We start from the raw sequence: 17,649 nt of genomic DNA on the forward strand, positions 1-17,649 counted from the left end.
TTGCCCCGCCCACTCCAGCCCTTCTGTCGTCTGTTGGGGAGTGGGGGCACCCATATATGTCTCTGATGGTGGAGGTCCTCAGGACCAAGCTCGCCAGAATGACCTATGACCGTGCCCCCACCGAAGACTAGCCCGCCCCTCCTGACGCATTGTACTCCCGCCTTCCTCGTATTGTTTGGTCCCTAGTCTTCTCCCCAATTGGGCATAACCCCGTCCTCCGACCGGGAGTAAAAGACCGAGGCATGCGAGATCAAGGATACCGCAGCGAGCGTTCACCCGGAGGTTCCGGGGGCCTCGGGAGAGTATATGCATGTGCATACGGGGGTGGTCCCAACCCGTCCCAGAAAAAGGGAAACTAAGGGCAAAAGTGAGGCCAAGGGTTGCGGCCGAACCTTTGGTGTATCACAATATGCCCACCGGCACACTGGGCATGCACCTCTGCTCTCTGTCCGGTCGCTGATATCCCGGCCGCCACGGCCGTCGGAGGCTGATTTGCGGAAAATAAAAAGGAGGGAGATGTAGGGGACCAAACCCGAGGAACCGCAGCGCTAAGATGGCGCTGATTTCCTGCTTCCGGGTTCTTCTTCCCCGGCAAAGTTTCCCGCGCTACCCCTGAGCTGTCCTATCCTGACACAGCCTTGTAATCATATGATTTGTGACGTGTACTGCGTATATATGCCCCGACCACCGGATGTGCGAGTAGTTCCTGCCCGCCAGAGATCGAGGTCTGATCTCCCGCGCCCTGAGTAATAAAGAGCTCTTCTACGAGACGCCCGGTGTCGGTTTCTTGCTGGACGAGAGCGGCGCCGAGCAAGGGAGGGAGGAAGGGGAGATGAAGTGTGTGCAGGAAGTGAAATACAGAGGGAATCAGGAAGAGAGTATACAAGGGGGGAAACGTGAGCAGGGGTCAGGGACAGAAGAAAAAGGAAGAAAGAATTTTTGGGAAGTTCTCATAGGTTACGATTTCTTAAAGAGTGAAGCACAGCTCCTGTGGTAATCTCTCTGCCTCTGTTCCCTCACAGCTCCTGTTGGTGTCCAGTCCAGTGAGTTACCCCCCGCTTTGTCCCCTCAGATTCCTGGGAGCCATGCTCCCTGTGGCAGGCACACCAGGCATGGGAGGAACTGCCTGTCCCAGCCTCTTAGCTGAGGTTTGCAGGGATCCAGGCCATGGTTAGAGTGAAACAAGCCAGCATCCAGTACCTCACACTCCTCACCCCCATCCAGCCATGGCAGGGCCATTCCAATTTCACATTCATCCCTGCCTGATGGATTATAAGGCTGTGCCCTGACCCTCCCAAAGCAACAAATCGTTTTCTCTTTACTGTTGAGTCCTGGGACAAGAAACAAGAAGTGAACACAAGCCAAACAATGTGTTGCCAGGAAAGTACTTTCCTGGTTTGGACCACAGGAGCTCAAAGACTCTGAGCAGAGGTAGAAGAGGCCATGGTGGAATCACATATATGATATAGTGGCAAGCGGAGGGCAGAGGAGATGCTCTGTGCAAGGCAAGAACACTCTTGCATCTTTTGCTGGGGTTTCAGGCTGTCCAAGATCCAACTGGTTCCTCACTATTTTAAAATTAGAATTCTATTGTGAAGAAGTAAACAGGAAAACTTGCTTTCACATTAGATTGGAAAATAGCACGGCTTTGAGGATGCAGTGGTTCTATAATGGGAAGGGGAGGTGATGCTTATATACCTAAGCTTGCAGTTTTAAGCAAGAATGTTCCACAGTTATTTAAGGGAGTCTCTGGAGTTGTCTCCTGGGATCCACGAACTCCCCAGAACTGTAACAAAATATATATAGGAACACTTCAAAAAGTTCATGGAAAGATGAAATTAAGAGATGAGCTTATTTTTAAATGCAAAAAAGTATTTGAAATCAATGCACAATTTTCTCATAATATGCATTTTTATGAACTTTTTGAATTCCCTCATAAGCATGGGTTTCAAATCTTTTTGTATGAGATAAGCTTAATTTTTAATGCAATTTTCAAAGAACTTATTGAAGTATTATACAGACACATACTTATGCATTCTTCTAGGGACTAGATCTGTAAGTAAAGTGTCAAAATGTAAAGGCCACTTACCCAGGTATCTTATAGTCAAAACCTTGTCAGTGAAAACCTGATGTCAGCATTTCTTCTTTGTGTCTAACCTTCTCATTTTTATCAATCACATAAACCTTATTCTGCATATATTTCTTTATTTTTAAAATTATTTATTTATTTGTAGGCATCATGACAGAGAGAAAGATCTTTCATCTGCTGGTTCAGCCTTCAAATGCCCACAACAGTCCCATCTGTGCCAGGCTGAAGCCAGGAGCCAGGAACTCCATCCAGGTCTCCCACATGGGTGACAGGGACCTAAGTACTTGAGCTGAAGGACCCTTATGGGGGGAGAGGGACAAGAAACTAGGCCTGGGCAGATATCAGGGGCTTCTTAAGAGGTTAGATGTTCCCCAGGGTCCAGCGGGCACGTTCTCTGGGAAGGAAAAGTCTATCCCCTTTAGAGAACCTCTAGGCATGCCCAGAGCAGAGCTGCCACTCCCCTTCGGAGAGTCTCAGTACTCTCCTCAGCATTCTCCTCAGCTGGTTCCCTCAGCACTCTCCTCAGCATTCTCTTCAGCTGGTTCCCTCAGCACTCTCCTCAGCATTCTCTTCAGCTGGTTCCCTCAGCACTCTCCTCAGCACTTTCCGGTATGCTAATTGTCCCTCCGAACCGGCCAATCCCATATGCTAATTTGTTGACTATATAACCTGTGTGAAACTGCCGCTCAGGGCTCCTCACCGCCTTAGGTGGGGGCCCGTTTGTGCAAACGTACAATAAATACCTCATGCTTTTTGCATCAACTGGTCTGGAGTCTGGATTTTTGGGCGTCCTCTCGAGCAAGTGGGCATCTCTACAACTGAGAGGTCCAACAGAGCCACTACAGCATGTGCATGACCTGGAAGCTAGATCAGAGTGGAGGAACCTGGACTCAAACAGGAATTCAAAATTCAAACTTTTTTTTTTTTTTTTTGTACTGGAACTCAGCATTTTATTAGCGAAGAAGCTCGCCTCAGGCTGGCAGAGGAGAGGCAGGGATGGACAGGGCCAGCGCCCACCTGGGGGTTTCCCGGACATCAGGCGTTCCTCCATTTGTTTTCGGGGGAACGCCCTCATGGATGAAACCCCCAGAGAGCAGCAGGCCACTGGCCAGCAGCCAGGGTAGGGGGGCGCCCTAGGCACCGCCAGACACCTTGGACAGCAGGGCTTGGATGTCGGGCTCGATGTCGATGGTGGGGAAGCGGCGGCTGTACCTGCGCACCGGGACGCCATCAGGGCCCACCAGGAACTTCTCGAAGTTCCAGGAAACGTCGTTGCGGCACACCAGGGACCAGGTGATGAACTTAGGGTCGGTCATGAGCGCAGTGGGGTCGTCGCTGGGCGCCAGCAGGGCCTCCCGCAGGAAGGCGAAGAGCGGGTGCGCCTTGGCGCCGTTCACCTCGCACTTCTGGAAGAGCATGAAGTTGGGCTCGAACCCGCCTCCCAAGTGGTGGTTTGACTCCCTGTGCCAAGATGCCCATCCCCTTCAAACGTTTCTTTAATCCTACTGACTGTAACTCTACAGTGGTCCCGCAATCTTGCCCAGTCTCAATATGGAGAGGACCTAACACTGCTCTAATTCATACGCACACCCACCCCTACCATCTACCCTCAATTCCTCTTCTCATGGTGAAGTTGTTTTAAAGATTATTTATTTGAAAGGCAGAGTGACAGAAAGACAGAGAGACAGAGAGAGATAAAGGGAAATGCAACTTACTGATATTTTATTTTAAATTTTTGTATCTTATTTGTAAGTAAGCTATCTTTTTGGAACTATATTCATCGAATTTTTGGATTCAGGGTTAGGTCAGGCTTTAAGAATGATTTCAGAAGTTTCCATAATTCCTGCGCTCTGTAGTCATTGAAAACAGTATCGGGATTTTCTGCTCCTTAAAGAGTCTTTGGGTTCTTTTGGGTCCTCAGTTTGAAGATGACCAAGAAAAGAAGGAACAATGGCCATGCTAAAAAGGGCCGTGGCCACGTGCAGCCTTCTCACTGCACTAACTGTGCTCACTGTGTGCCCAAGCACAAGGCCATTAAGAAGTTCATCATTTGCAACATAGTGGAGGCCACAGCGGTCAGGGACGTCTCCAAAGAGTGTTTTCAATGCCTACGTACTTCTGAAGCTCTATGTGAGGCTACATTATTGTGTGAGTTGTGCCATTCACAGCAAGGTGGTCAGAAATCTATCTTGTGAAGTCCACAAGGACCAGACACCACCACCCCGATTTCAACCTGCTGGTGCTGCCCCACAGCCTCCACCAAGGCCCATGTAAGGAGTGTAATCTTTAAGGGCAGAAGGAAAATTATTCTCTGGAAAAATAAAGTGGAAATTTATGCTTTATATAGCGTACTGAGTATATGTGCCAGTTTTTTTTTTTTTGGGGGGGGGGTGTTGTGTGTATTTTATGCCAAGTGTTCAAATGTGTGGTGCCATAGGCTTTCCATGGTAGAAAAGGACTAGTTATGCAAGTTATGCAAGTTAAACCTTAAGTTTTGTATATGCATGGTCTTGGCCCCCACTCTTCCCACCTTGACATGGCTGTGTGGATTGGGGGTGGGGAGTATTAGGGCTCTGTGAATCTTAATTCAACTTGGCAAGCTTAAGTTATTCATCTTGAAAATGGAAACCTAAAAATGGGTAAAGAACAAGGATAAATGTTGGCTGAGGTACTCATGGGAAAGTCACTTAGACTGGAGGAGGCCTTTAATAGGAAATGTATGGCTTGAACACTTGCGAAGCTATTAAACAATCTATTCAGAAATTCCCAAAAAAAAAGTCTTTGGAAGTAGCCCTGACAACTTGCTGAGCCTGGAAGATTTTTAACCGCCATCATCAAAACTTCTTTTTTATTAGTCTTTCAAATTTCTCTCCTTTGTAAATGCAATTTAAATTTTTTTCAAAAATATGAGTATTTTGCCTAGATTTTTAAATTTATCAGATAATATTATTCAGAATATTTTCATCTGATTTTAAAATAGCCTTCGTATGTGTGATTAAGCCTCTTCTCATTTCTAATGTGTTTGTGTGATTTCTCTCTTTTTTTTTAAGAATTATTTTATTTATTTGAAAGACAGAGTTACAGAGAGAGTAGAGCCAGAGAGAGAGGCCTTCCATCCACTGGTTCACTCCCCAGATGGCCAATCCGAAGCCAGGAGCCAAGAGCTTCTTCCGGGTCTCCCATACGGGTGCAGGGTCCCAAGGAGTTGGGCCATCTTCTACTGCTTTCCCAGCCCATAGCAGAGAGCTGGATCAGAAGAGGAGCAACTAGGACTCGAATCAGTATCCATATGGGTTGCCAATGCTGCAGACTGGGGCTTTAACCCGCTGTACCACAGTGCTGGCCCCATGATCTCTTTCTTATGACCAGATTTGCCAGTGGTTTATCGTTTGTTCTTTTCACAGAATTAGATTTATATTTATTATTCAAATGTGATGTTGTTTTTATTATTCAAATGTACTTGCGGTTTTTTTAAGATTTGTTTATTTATTTGAAAGGCAGAGTAACAGAGAGGGAGAGAGAAAGGGAGAGAGATTTTCCACTACTGTTTCACTCTCTAAATGCCCACAACAGTCAGGGTTAGGCCAGGAGAAAGCCAAGAGCCAGGAATTCCATCAGGAGCTCCCATGTAGGTGGTAGGGATCCAAGTACTTGGGCCATCTTCTACTGCCTTCCCAGGAGCATTAGCTGGAAACTAGATTAAAACTGGAATAGCTGGGACTCAAACCAGTGCTCTGATATGAGATGCAGGTGTCCCAAGCCATGACTTAACCTGCTGCCTCAAACCCAAACCCATTTATTTTCTAATCAGCACATTTAAAGCTGTATGTTTTCCTCTAAGAATCACAGTTACCTCATCCTATAATTTATTGTGTAAGACATTTTCAATGTTTAATGTCTAAAGTATGTGTAATGCAGGTGTCCATGTCTTTTGTAGCCTGGTACTCACAATTTCTTATAAAGATGATTTTTTTTAATTTACTTTTTTAAAGATTTATTTGTTTATTCCAAATACAGAGTTACAGAGAGAGGGAAGGAGGGACATGCACAGAAAGAGAGAGAGAGAACGATTCCATCCACTGGTTCACTGTTCAAATGGCTGCAATGGTGAGGGGTGGACCAGGCTGAAGACAGGAGCCTGGAACTCCATCCAGGTCCTCCATGTGGGTGGCAGGGCCCAAGCACTTAGGCTAACTTCCACTACTTTCCCAGGCACATTAGCTGGGAGCTGGACCAGAAATAGAGCAGTTGGAACTCAAAATCATGTTCAAGAGGAATGCCAGTTTCACAGGCTGTGGCTTAAACCACTGTGCCACGTTGCTGGCTCTCTATTTTGTTAATTTCTTAGAAATTTCTTTATTATCCTTATGGTGAACATTTATCAAAGAATAGGGACTGTATGATTTTTGCTTTTGGAAAATTAGTGAGACTTTACGATATAATACACAATAAATGTATGTATATGTTCTATGTGGAATTTGAAAAAATATGAACTTTCTTTTTGGAATATACAAAGCCCTTTATTTTTCAATTAAATTTAGCTAGCTGCTTGATTTATTCAATCTGTAGAGATGTAAATGTTTTGATCTGTTTCATCTATTAATTGTTGAGAATCATATTTGTATTATTATCTAACTTTTGTTGTAGGAGCTTTGCCATGATCCTAGTAATGGACAGTGTGAGACGGAGCATTTTGGTTGTAAATGTCAGAAATCCCTTACAACCTAGTTTGGACCTTTTTAGAAAAGCCAAAGTGGTGTGAGGGCTCAGGGGTGGCCAGGGCTTGACATGCAGCCGATCCAGGGCTCTGTCTTCCTTGTCTCCACTCAGCTCCGCATTCCTCCATAGCTGCACTGGTACCCAGGCACTAGGCCTAACACCCATCCCCTCCTGCTAAACATCCTAGAGAAAGAGTCTTCCAAATGGTTCTGGTTTTTATAAAACCAGAACAGAAGAGGCACAGATTAGAGACATTAACTAGTTTGTGTGAATACATCCATTCTGCCTCCTGCAGTGAAAATGGGCCTGTGACTGCCGAATTGACTTTAGGCCTTTCTATGTTCTAGAACGTAGCCTGCAACTCTAGGAAAGATCGGCTTTTAGCCTTCTCTGTCTTTAAGATGGCTTTCAAGCTCCTGAGAATCAAACCTACGTCTCTATGTCCCCACACGCCTTTATCTCCAGGGTGAAGGCAAGGACTCTCCTCCCAAGAGTCATTGAGAGGAGGGCCATTGATGAGTGAGATGGTCAAAGGCGATAGGCGTGGGGTACAGCAGAGCCAGAGCTCTGGGGGGTCTCTAGTTTGGCAGGCTCCTTACCCCCACACCACACACCAGCACCAGCACCACCATCAAGCCACCTCTCTGCACACCAGGTGGCTGCCTGCAGAACCTGTACATTCCTGAGTATGCTCCACCCCTTTCTGTTTGCAGAGTCCCCACTCAAAGTCTGCTCCAGGAATGGTTCCCACCTCTGCGCAGGGCAGGTGGGACAGGAACAGGAAGATCGCTGAGGCACCGTGTGTGATGACGGGTGGGACATTAAGGATGTGGCCATATTGTGGCGGGAGCTGGGCTGTGGCCAAGCACACACCTGCAGGCGTGTTGTATCCACCAGCCACAAAAAAGGCCCAACCTGTGTTCCTTCAGGTAGCCCTGTGCGATGGAACGGAAGAGGCACTGACGGAGTGAGCATGTTGATATGTGTGAGTGTGACCACGAGGAAGGGGCAACGTGTGAAGGTAACAGAAAGACTGGGGGTGAGAACTGTGTGCTAACCCAGGTCCAAGGCCCCTCCCTAGGCTGCCGCCTCCAATTCTCCTTACAACTAACCGTCGCCCCTTCCTTCTTGGAAGCACTCACCCATCTGCGGTGGTCAGGGCACCACTCTCAGTTCACACTAGGCTGTCCCAGAGTCGCAGAGATCTCTCCTATATGCTCATATTATTAGTCCTTATCTGACATCCTGAAAGACAAAGCCCTGTATTTTTATGAGTGCAAGTTGGGGCACAATGCCAAGAAAATAATTATGAAACCATAAAATTACACAGTTTGAGTGATTTTAATCAAGGTCACACTGCTTAAATTGTTCTATAATCTCTTCAGTTCTTCTGAGCACTCTGTTGCCAGACAGCCCTGGAGGTGTTGATGGAAATGAATCCTTGGATTCTGATGGGAAAGGATGGGGGGAGGAGGGCGTGGAGGGTTTATTGGAAAGAGGAGGTCTGTCAAAGATGTCGAGTACAACAAATGGCTCCCTGAGGGTGTGGGTTAAAATAAGGAAACCTCGGGCCAGTGCTGTGGCGTGTGGGTAAGGCCACCGCCTGCAGTGCCAGCATCCCATATGTGACGCCGGTTCTTGTCCCGGCTGCTTCTCTTCTGATCCAGCTCTCTGCACCTTCTACTGGGAAAGCAGTAGAAGATGGCTCAAGTCCTTGGGCCTCTGCACACCTGCATGGCTCCTGGCTTCATTCCGGCACAGCTCCAGCCATTGTGGCCATCTGAGGAGAGAACCAGTGGATGGAAGACCTTTCTGTCTCTACCTCTCTCTGTAACTCTGTCTTTAAAATAAATAAAATAAATCTTAAAAAAAAGAAAGAAATCTGGGGATCACTGCAGGTCCCCACGTCTCCACAGAGCCCCCAACTAGAGTTGAAAATGGCAAGACTGCTCTTTCCAGCCCCAGTTCCAGCCTCTGTCTTCCAGGAAGTCCCCCAGTCTTAGGAGCCAGGAGCGCAGGAGGAAACCTTGGTGAGAGGAAAAGTCCCTGGAACCGCTGAGCTCATGCCCAACTCTAGGAGCTTGTAAAAGCCACTCCTTGTTCAGGGAAGCAGAGCCAGCACTGGGCAGGGGAATGGACCCAACTGTGCTCCCAATTTGGAGCCAACTGTGCAGTGCTTGAGAGCGCACAAGTAGAAAAATTCTGAAGCTCATCATATTTGTCAAAGAAAAAAAAAGTGGGATAACATCTACTTCAATATCCTCACTGAGTTGGGACAGGATCAAGCAAAACATACTGATATAAACTTTTGTAAAGAGACTGGCGTTATGGTGTAGTGGGTAAAGCTGCCACCTGCAGTGCCGGCATCCCATATGAGCACCGGTTCGAATCCCAGCTGCTCCACTTTCAATCCAGCTAACTGCTAATGGTCTGGGGAAGCGACAGAAGATGGCCCAAGTGCTTGGGCCCCGGAACTGATGTGGGAAACCAGGAAGAAGCCCCTGGCTCCTGGCTTCAGATAGGCTCAGCTCCAGCAGTTGTGGCCATTTGGGGAGTGAACCAGTGGATGGAAAACAACTCTCTCTCTCTCCCTCTGTCTCTACCTCTCTCTGTAACTCTTTTAAATAAATAAAATGAATCTTTAATAATAATAATATAAAGCTTGAAACTGCATGCTACTATTAAAAAAAAAAAAAAACTTGTGACAAACAAAATGTGGGAAGGAGTCCAGGGCTGATCTGGGGTGGCCTGCACAAGGGGAGTGGGTCTGAAGCCCGCTGGCCTCCTGCGTCATTCTGGGCCCTCCTTGCCTGGATCTGCTCCCCCTTTCCACTGCCCCCCTTCTCTCCACAGATCTGGACGCTGAAGGCAGCAGGCTTCATACTTTCTCTGTGTCGGCCTCCTGGGCCTGAACAGTCCCACAACTCCGTATGGATGAAGACGTCACCTGTAACGCCCTCTTCATCTCAGCAGGACCCTTAACATCGGCCTCCTGAGCCAAAGTCTCAGCCTTGCCTGCATTGCATGCTAAACTCCACTCCCAAAGAAGCTGAGCTCGGTGACATCATCCCCCACCACCACCACCACCTGCATCCCGGTCAGGCCCCTTCTTGTTCCAGTCCCTTCTAGACCTGCCTGGGGATCCCAGTTCAGTCTCCTTGGGCAGCTATACCAGCCTGAACTGGGACAAGCACAAACTAAACTGAAGGCAGTTTCCGTAATGTACTGGTGAGCACTCTGAACTCTGAATCCAGAGATCTGAGTTCAAATCTTGGTGCAAACTTCTATTTAGTTGGCCTGTTGCTGTGGTGCAGTAGGCTAAACTGCCACTTGAGATGTCCACATCCCATGTTGGAGTGCTAGTTCAAGTCCTGGCTACTCTGTTTCTGATAACTCCTTCTAATGCACCTGGGAAGCAGTGGCTGATGTGTCAAATACTTGAGCTCCTACCACTTATATTGGAGACCCGGATGGAGTTCCTGGCTCCTGGCTTCATTCAACCTGGCCCAGCCTCAGCAGTTGTGGGCATTTGGGGAGTGAGCCAGCAGATGAAAGGTCTCTCCTTCTCTCTCTCTCTCTCTCTCTCTCTCTCTCTCTCTCTGTCACTCTGCCTTTCAAGTAAATAAATAAATAAATAAACAAACAAAATATAAAAGAAATTGAGATAGGCCCCATATTGGGTAGAAATGTGAACATATAAAACAGGCACATATTTCATTTCATTCCTAAATGACTTTGGAAAAATTTAGTTTTCAAGAAATTTCTGTTTTAGGGGCTGGCGCTGTGGCGTAGTGGGTTAAATCTCTGCCTGCAGTGCTAGCATCCCATATGGGTCTTGGTTCAAGTCCCAGCTGCTCCGCTTCCAATCCAGCTCATTGCTAACGTGTCTGGGAAAGCAGATGAAATGGCCCAAGTGCTTGGGCCCCTGCACCTGTGTGGCAGACCTGGAAGAAGCTCCTGGCTCCTGGTTGTGGTCATTTGGTAAGTGAACCAACGGATGGAAGACCTTTCTTCCTCTCTCCCTCTGTGCCTCTGCCTCTCTGTAACTCTGCCTTTCAAATAAATAAATCTTTTTTTAAAAAAAGAAATTTCTATTTTAAATATTTTCTGAAATTATAACCTTAAAACACACTAGAAAATGTTTATATAAAAAAGAAAGTGAAAATTAGCCAAAGTTTTAGTACTCAGAAATAATTGCCTTTATACTCTGATACTTCTGAAAAGGTTTTATGGGTATAGATATGAATAATACATACTTGAATATATTATACTGTAAACTGCCTATTATTTTATAGTGTTTATTGAATTTTACAATACAATACTAACAGGCATTCCATAGATATAGAAAATACACACCTGCACACATACATAACTGTATATCCTTTTTGAGAGGCCAGGTTTAGTGTGCACTATACACTATGTTTTTTTTGTACACACACATATCTTTTTTTCTGAAAGAAAACTTTTATTTAATGAGTACAAATTTCATAAGTACAACCTTAGAAATACAGTGGTTCTTCCCACCATGCCTGCCCTCGCGCCCCCACTCCCACCCCATCTCCTCCTCCCTCTCTCACTCCCTGTCACAGTCTCCATTAAGATTCATTTTCAATTAACTTTATACACAGAAGACCAACTCTATACTAAGTAAAGATTTCAACAATTTGCACACATACACACAAAATATAAAAACTTTTTGAGAACAAGTTTTACAGTTAATTCTCATGGTTCAACTCATTGAGGACACAGGTCCTACATGGGGATTAAGTACATGGTGACTCCTGTTGTTTATTTAACAATTAACACTCAGTGATCACCTGAGGCTCTTGGCATGAGCTGTCAAGGCTATGGAAGCCTTTTGAGTTCACAATCTCCGTCAGTATTTAGACAAGGCGGTAGCAAAGTGATACACATATATGTAACATGTGCGTGTGTATCTGCCCTCTCAATAATACAAATACTGATCCCAAAACGCCCTCCTTGTGAGTATCCTTCTGAATTGAGGGAGCGCAAACTCAAGAGAAGGAAGACACATACTCCACGCTCCATGATGAAACCCAACCTGTGAGCCTTCAAAACCTCGGTATTTAGTAATGTCTTGGTCTCAAACAATGTTTTCCTGGGTGATTTCTTTGAAAAACTCATCACTAGGGTTAGGGGTTTGGCGTATAGATTAAGCCACCAGTTAGGGTGCCTGGGTTCCATATCAGAGTGCCTCGATCTGAGTCCTAGCTCAAGTTTTGATTCCAGCATCCTGCTAATATAGACCCTGGGAGGCAGCCGATGAAAGCTGGGCTCTTGCTACTCACAAAGAACACATGGATTGAGCTTCCAGCCCAGTTTCAGCTGTCGCAAGTATCTATGGGGTGAACAAATTGCTGAGAGCTGGGGCCAGCGCTGTGGCATGGTAGCTTAAGCCTGTGGCACCAGCAACCCATATGGGTGCCAGTTGGAATCCTGGCTGTTCCACTTCCAATCCAGCTCCCTGCTAATGCACCTGAGAAAGCAGTGGAAGATGGCCCAAGTCCTTGGGTCCCTGCACCCATGTGGGAAACCTGGAAGAGGTTTCTGGCTCCTGGCTTCAGCCTGGCCCAGCCTCAGCTATTGTGGCTATTTGGGGACACTCTGGGAAAAAAAAAAAAAAGAAGACCTAAATGAAAGATCTCTGCGAGTGAGATCCCAGTGGAAAGAACAGGGCTATCAAAGAAGGAGGTACCTTTCTCTGAAGGGAGGAGAGAACTTCCACTTTGACTATGACCCTGTCTGAATAAGATCAGAGTCGGCAAACTCAAAAGGCTTCCATAGCCTTGGCAACTCATGACAAGAGCCTAGGGAGATTACTGATGCCATAAACAAGTGTGTCAAATTGTTAAGTCAACAACAGGAGCCACTGTGTACTTGCTTCTCATGTGGGATCTGTCCTTAATGTGTTGTCCAATGTGAAGTAATGCTATAACTAGTACTGAAACAGTATTTTACATTTTGTGTTTCTGTGTGGGTGCAAACTGATGAAATCTTTACTTAATATATACTAAATCAATCTTCTGTATATAAAGAGAATTGAAAATGAATCTTGATGTGAATGGAATGGGAGAGGGAGCGGGAGATAGGGGGGTGTGGGTGGGAGGGAAATTATAGGGAGGAGAAAGCCATTGTAATCCACAAACTGTACTTTGGAAATTTATATTTACTAAATTTAAAAAAAAGAAATAAAAAGATTTTCTTTCTTGTGAGTACTACCTATTTCTCATTAATTTTACTTCTACACTTTTATATTATTGAAGCTATTGTATAGAATTTTTATTCCATTATATTTCCCAGATGTCTATTTTATATAAAGAGTAAGTATTTAGTTTTACCCATTCATTTTGTGTCCAGGTATTTCAGAGTTCTCTTATCATTTTCAGTTAATTCCCTTGGGTTTTCCTAGGTATACAACCATATTAACAATAATGTAATTCTTCTTTATTCTACTAATATATCAAGTGCTTATCATTTTGCAAATGCTTTAGCTTTCCTTTCTAAAACAATGTTACATTATCATGAAGGGGGATGCTTTTTGACTGTCATCATGAACCATTAACCATGATGCTTGCTTTTCGCAAAGACATACATTTATAACATCAACAATTTATTACAATCAAAAATTGATAAGAATTTTATTTACTCTTTAATCAGAAGTAGATGTCAAATTTTAAAAATATCTTCCTGGTTTTGTTTTTGTTCCCTTTTAACTTAATATGGTGAATTATATTAACATATCTCCTAATACTGAATAATTCTTTCAACTTTGATGTATATTAATATTCTGATGAACTCAATTTGATACCATTATATGTAAGTCTTTTGCATACATATTCATAGTAAGGATTGTCTGCAGCTTTTTTTCTTTGAAAAGCTTTCTTATCAATGGTTTCTTAGTATGTTGGAAAGTTTTGTTGCTTATGTTCAAAAAATTTTAAATACTACTAAATTTATCTTTTCCTTGAGGATTAAAAAAAAGTTAACATGAAACTACAAGACCTTATGTGTTTGTAGACATGACTTTAATTTCTAAATTTTTCATGCTATTATTGTGCGTATTTCACCATCTCTTTCTACATAAAATTTGGTTATTTATATTTTTCTAGAAAATCATCTATTCATTGTAGGTTATACTTATACATTGTATCTTCTTTCTTGATTAGGCTGTTTGATAGTGTATCTAATTTTCATGGAAAAACTCGAAGTTATTCATATATTCTATTGTCAGGGTCTTTGTTTTGTTCATTAATGTCTGCTTGCACTCTAGTTGGCTTTATTGATACTTTCCTGAGTTCTTAAGATCATTTCTCAGTCCATTTGTTTCCCTTCTTTCTTGTGTTGTCACTCTTTCCAAATATTTAATGAATTTCCTTCAGAACACTTTATTATTTTTTCATTTATTTGGAAGGTGGAGTGACAGAGAGAGAGGGAGAGACAGAGAGAGAAACACATCTTCCACCGGTTTATTCCCCAAGTGACCACAATGTCCAGGCTGGGCCAGCACAAAGACTGGGGTCTAGAACACCACCTACATGGCTGGTATGGGCCCAGTATTTATTCCACCTTCTCCTGCTTTCCCCAGCCCATTAACAGGAACCTGAATCAAAAGTGAAGTAGCTGGGACTCGAACTGGTGCTCCAATATGGGATGCAGGCATTCCAAGAAGGAGCTCAACATGGTGCACCACCACGCCAGTCTGCCACAGAACAATTTTAGAAATTTATCCCTCATGTTTAGATATGTAGGGTTTTGATTATCATTGTTTTTTAAGTTTACAGTGCCAGTTTTATTTTCTTCTTGGATCTCAAAATTGATTTAAAGATTTTTTTAAAGATTTATTTATTTATTTGAAAGGCAGAGTTACAGAGAAAGAAAAAGAGATCTTCCAACCACTGGTTTACTACCCAAATGGCTGCAACAGCCAGAGCTGGGCCAGGCCGAAGCCAGGAAGCTGGAACTTCACCATGGTCTCCCAAGTGGGTTGTACAGGGGCCAAGCACTTGAGCCCTCTTCAGCTACTTTCTCAGGCACATTAACAGGGAGCTGGATCATAAGTAGAGCAGCTGGGACTCGAACTGGCAGCCATTTGGGATGCCAACACTGCAGATGGTGGTTTAACCCACTGCACCACAGCACTGGCCCCTGCATTTATGCTTTTTAAAGGTTTTCTTTGTGACCTAAAATAAGGTCAGTTTTTGTAGCAGACTCGTGAATACTTAAAAGAAAGTGGATTCTCTGTGGCCAGGATCCAGAGTTCAATCTGATGCAAGATGAGCTCCTTATTCATCACATCATTCAAATCACAGACTTCCTTATTTTCAAACACTTGACTGCTGGGTCTGTGTCATTTGTTATTGTCATTGTGCTTATGTTTATTTCTCCTTTTTCCTGCAATCCATATGGCAAGCGTTTTGTTGCTATATTTAATTCCAAAGAGTTATGCGGCTTAGAGATTTCTCATATATTTTATCCTTTTCCATTTTCACTGGGTGCTGTTTTCCTTGATATATCTGTCCATTTTCACATTTTTAGCTTTCCTGAGCCACTTTCTTTAAGGTATGCCTGATGTACATAATATATGGTTGAGTTTTGTACTGAATACAAAAAATACAAAATTTATTTTATTAAGTGTGTCTGCCTTTTTGTCCTATGTTATCTTTCTCTTCTTGGTTCTTCCTTTATTGGTTTTGTTTTCCTTCTGTTCTGTTTTATCATGTCTGGTGCAGAGCTACTCCCATCCGGTCATTGGTCCATGTCAATTTTCTCTGCAGATTTCTTTACTTATGTCCTTGCTAGTCCCACTTTCCAGCTCTCCAATCATTTTAATGTTCAGTATGCTTCTTTCAATTACTATATATAATTTCTGTGACCCAAAATGTTTTATTTACATGCACTAGGGTACTACTTTTCAATTGGCACTATTTTTTTTCATGTATTCCCCTGTGTGCTCCTAACACACTGCTCCTAACATGCCACCACACTTTCCTTAGCCATTCTCCAGCAGTGAACATGTAAATAACCAGCTTGGTACTACTATAAACACTGATAAACCTTTTCTTTCTTGCCTCATTGTGGGTCTGGGTGAGAATTTCTCTGCATATATATCCAAGTAAAAGATTACTGAACAAGTAGTGCCAGGTGGTCCCAAGGTTGCTTTTGCCCCCTACAGTGCAAGAGCATCCCCAAACCCTACATACCACACAACCTTTGGCGTTGTTAAAGTTCTAACTTCTCCAATCAGCTGTGGTTCAACAGGGATCCAATGTATCTTATTTATTTTTTTCTAACAAAAGCATGAGAGTAAACATCATGGCATGTACTTGTTGGCCTTTTGGCTTTCTTGTCGATGAAATAGCTGTCCTTTGCCCAATCTGTTAACATAATTTCTGTCTGCTCCTTGCTATACAGAAACTACTGCTTTTTTTTTTTTAAACAAGTCTCTTTCTTTCTTTTTTTTTTTTTTTTAGATTTACTTATTTATTTGAAAGTCGGAGTTACACAGAGAGAGGAGAGGCAGAGAGAGAGAAGAGAGGTTTTCCATCCACTGGTTCACTCCCCAATTGGCCACAACGGCCGGAGCCACGCCCATCCAAAGCCAGGAGCCAGGAGCACCCTCCAGGTCTCCCATGCGGGTGAAGGGGCCCAAGGACTTGGGCCATCTTCTACTGCTTTCCCGGGCCACAGCAGAAAGCTGGACTGGAAGAGGAGCAACCAGGACTAGAACCTACGCTCACGTGGGATGCTGGCTCTGCAGGTGGAGGATTAACCTACTGTGCCAGGGCGCCGGCCCCAAGTATTTTTCTTGGGGCCAGCATTGTGATATAGCAAATTAAGCCTCTACCTGCAATGCCGGCATCCCCTATCGGTACCAGTTCCAGTCCTGGCAGCTCCACTTCCAATCCAGCTCCCTGATAATGTCCCTGGGGAAGCAGGAGAAGATGGCCCAAGTGCTTAGTCTCTGCACCCACATGGGAAACCCAGATGAAGCTCTGGGATCCTGGCTTTAGCCTGGCCCAGCCCTGGTCACTGCAGCCATCTGGGGAAAGAACTAGTTGATGGAAGATCTCTCTCTGTGTCTTTCCCTTTCTGTCGCTGTAACTCTGGATTGCAAATAAATAAAATCAATCTTTAACAAAAAAAAATCTTTTTCCTTACACTGAAGTCACAGTAATATTGTCACAGATTTTTTTCCCTTATTCTTTAAAAACACCTTTATTTATTTGAATGAAAGTCAGCATGATAGAGAAGGAGAGACAGAGACCTTCCAACTGTTGGTTCACTCCCCAAGTGCCAGAACAGCCAGGGCTGGGCCTGGCTGAAGTCAAAAGTCAGGAACTCCATCACAGTCTCCCATGTGGAAGACAGGGACTCAAGTACTTGGACCACAATCTGGTGCCTCCAGGCCCACCAGCAGGAAGATGGATTGGAAGCAGAGGCCAGACTGAATCCCATGCCCTGTGATGTGCCATGCAGACATCCCAAACAATAGGTTAGGCCTTTTAATTGTATGGTTTGCTTCTTATGCATTAAGTATTTTAGAATCCACACTTACATTTGGTATCAGAAATGAGTCCAACTTTTTTCCTCCTTAATTTTCTTATGTACTAAACAGTTCAACCATTCTCCATTACTTTGTGGTGTCAGTCTTACATTTTCACGTATACACAGTGTCTATTAATGATCTCTCTGTTACATTGGCTTATTTGCATGATGTTATACATACATTATCCTGATTTAGTTTCTCTGGCCCTCTAATTTAGCTCAATATCTGACAAAAATGCCCATCTTTGTTCTCTTTTATCAAAATTACCTGGGTC

General features: G+C 44.1%; 1 protein-coding gene across 1 annotated transcript; it reads right to left on the bottom strand.

Annotated features, from left to right (window-relative positions):
- Positions 1–3,004: 3,004 nt before the first annotated feature.
- On the bottom strand, positions 3,005–7,306 carry LOC133759215 (glutathione peroxidase 1-like). The gene is made up of 2 exons (XM_062190162.1): positions 7,242–7,306; positions 3,005–3,550 (listed from the first exon to the last, which is right to left on the bottom strand). Exons 1-2 carry the CDS (start codon positions 7,304–7,306, stop codon positions 3,223–3,225), a joined length of 393 nt encoding a protein of 130 aa, XP_062046146.1. The 3' UTR covers positions 3,005–3,222.
- Between the last annotated feature and the right edge of the window lie 10,343 nt (positions 7,307–17,649).

Source organism: Lepus europaeus, chromosome 5, assembly GCF_033115175.1.
Source record: "Lepus europaeus isolate LE1 chromosome 5, mLepTim1.pri, whole genome shotgun sequence".
In the NCBI taxonomy this organism is placed as follows: domain Eukaryota; kingdom Metazoa; phylum Chordata; class Mammalia; order Lagomorpha; family Leporidae; genus Lepus; species Lepus europaeus.

Bases quoted from the DNA above. Each gene is read 5' to 3' on its own strand.
- LOC133759215 (XM_062190162.1), bottom strand. From the start codon at position 7,306: ATGACTCTTGGGAGGAGAGTCCTTGCCTTCACCCTGGAGATAAAGGCG. The intron at 3,551-7,241 runs GTAGGTTTGATT...ATCTTGGCACAG, and splicing joins GCGTGTGGGGACATAGAGAC to GGAGTCAAACCACCACTTGG.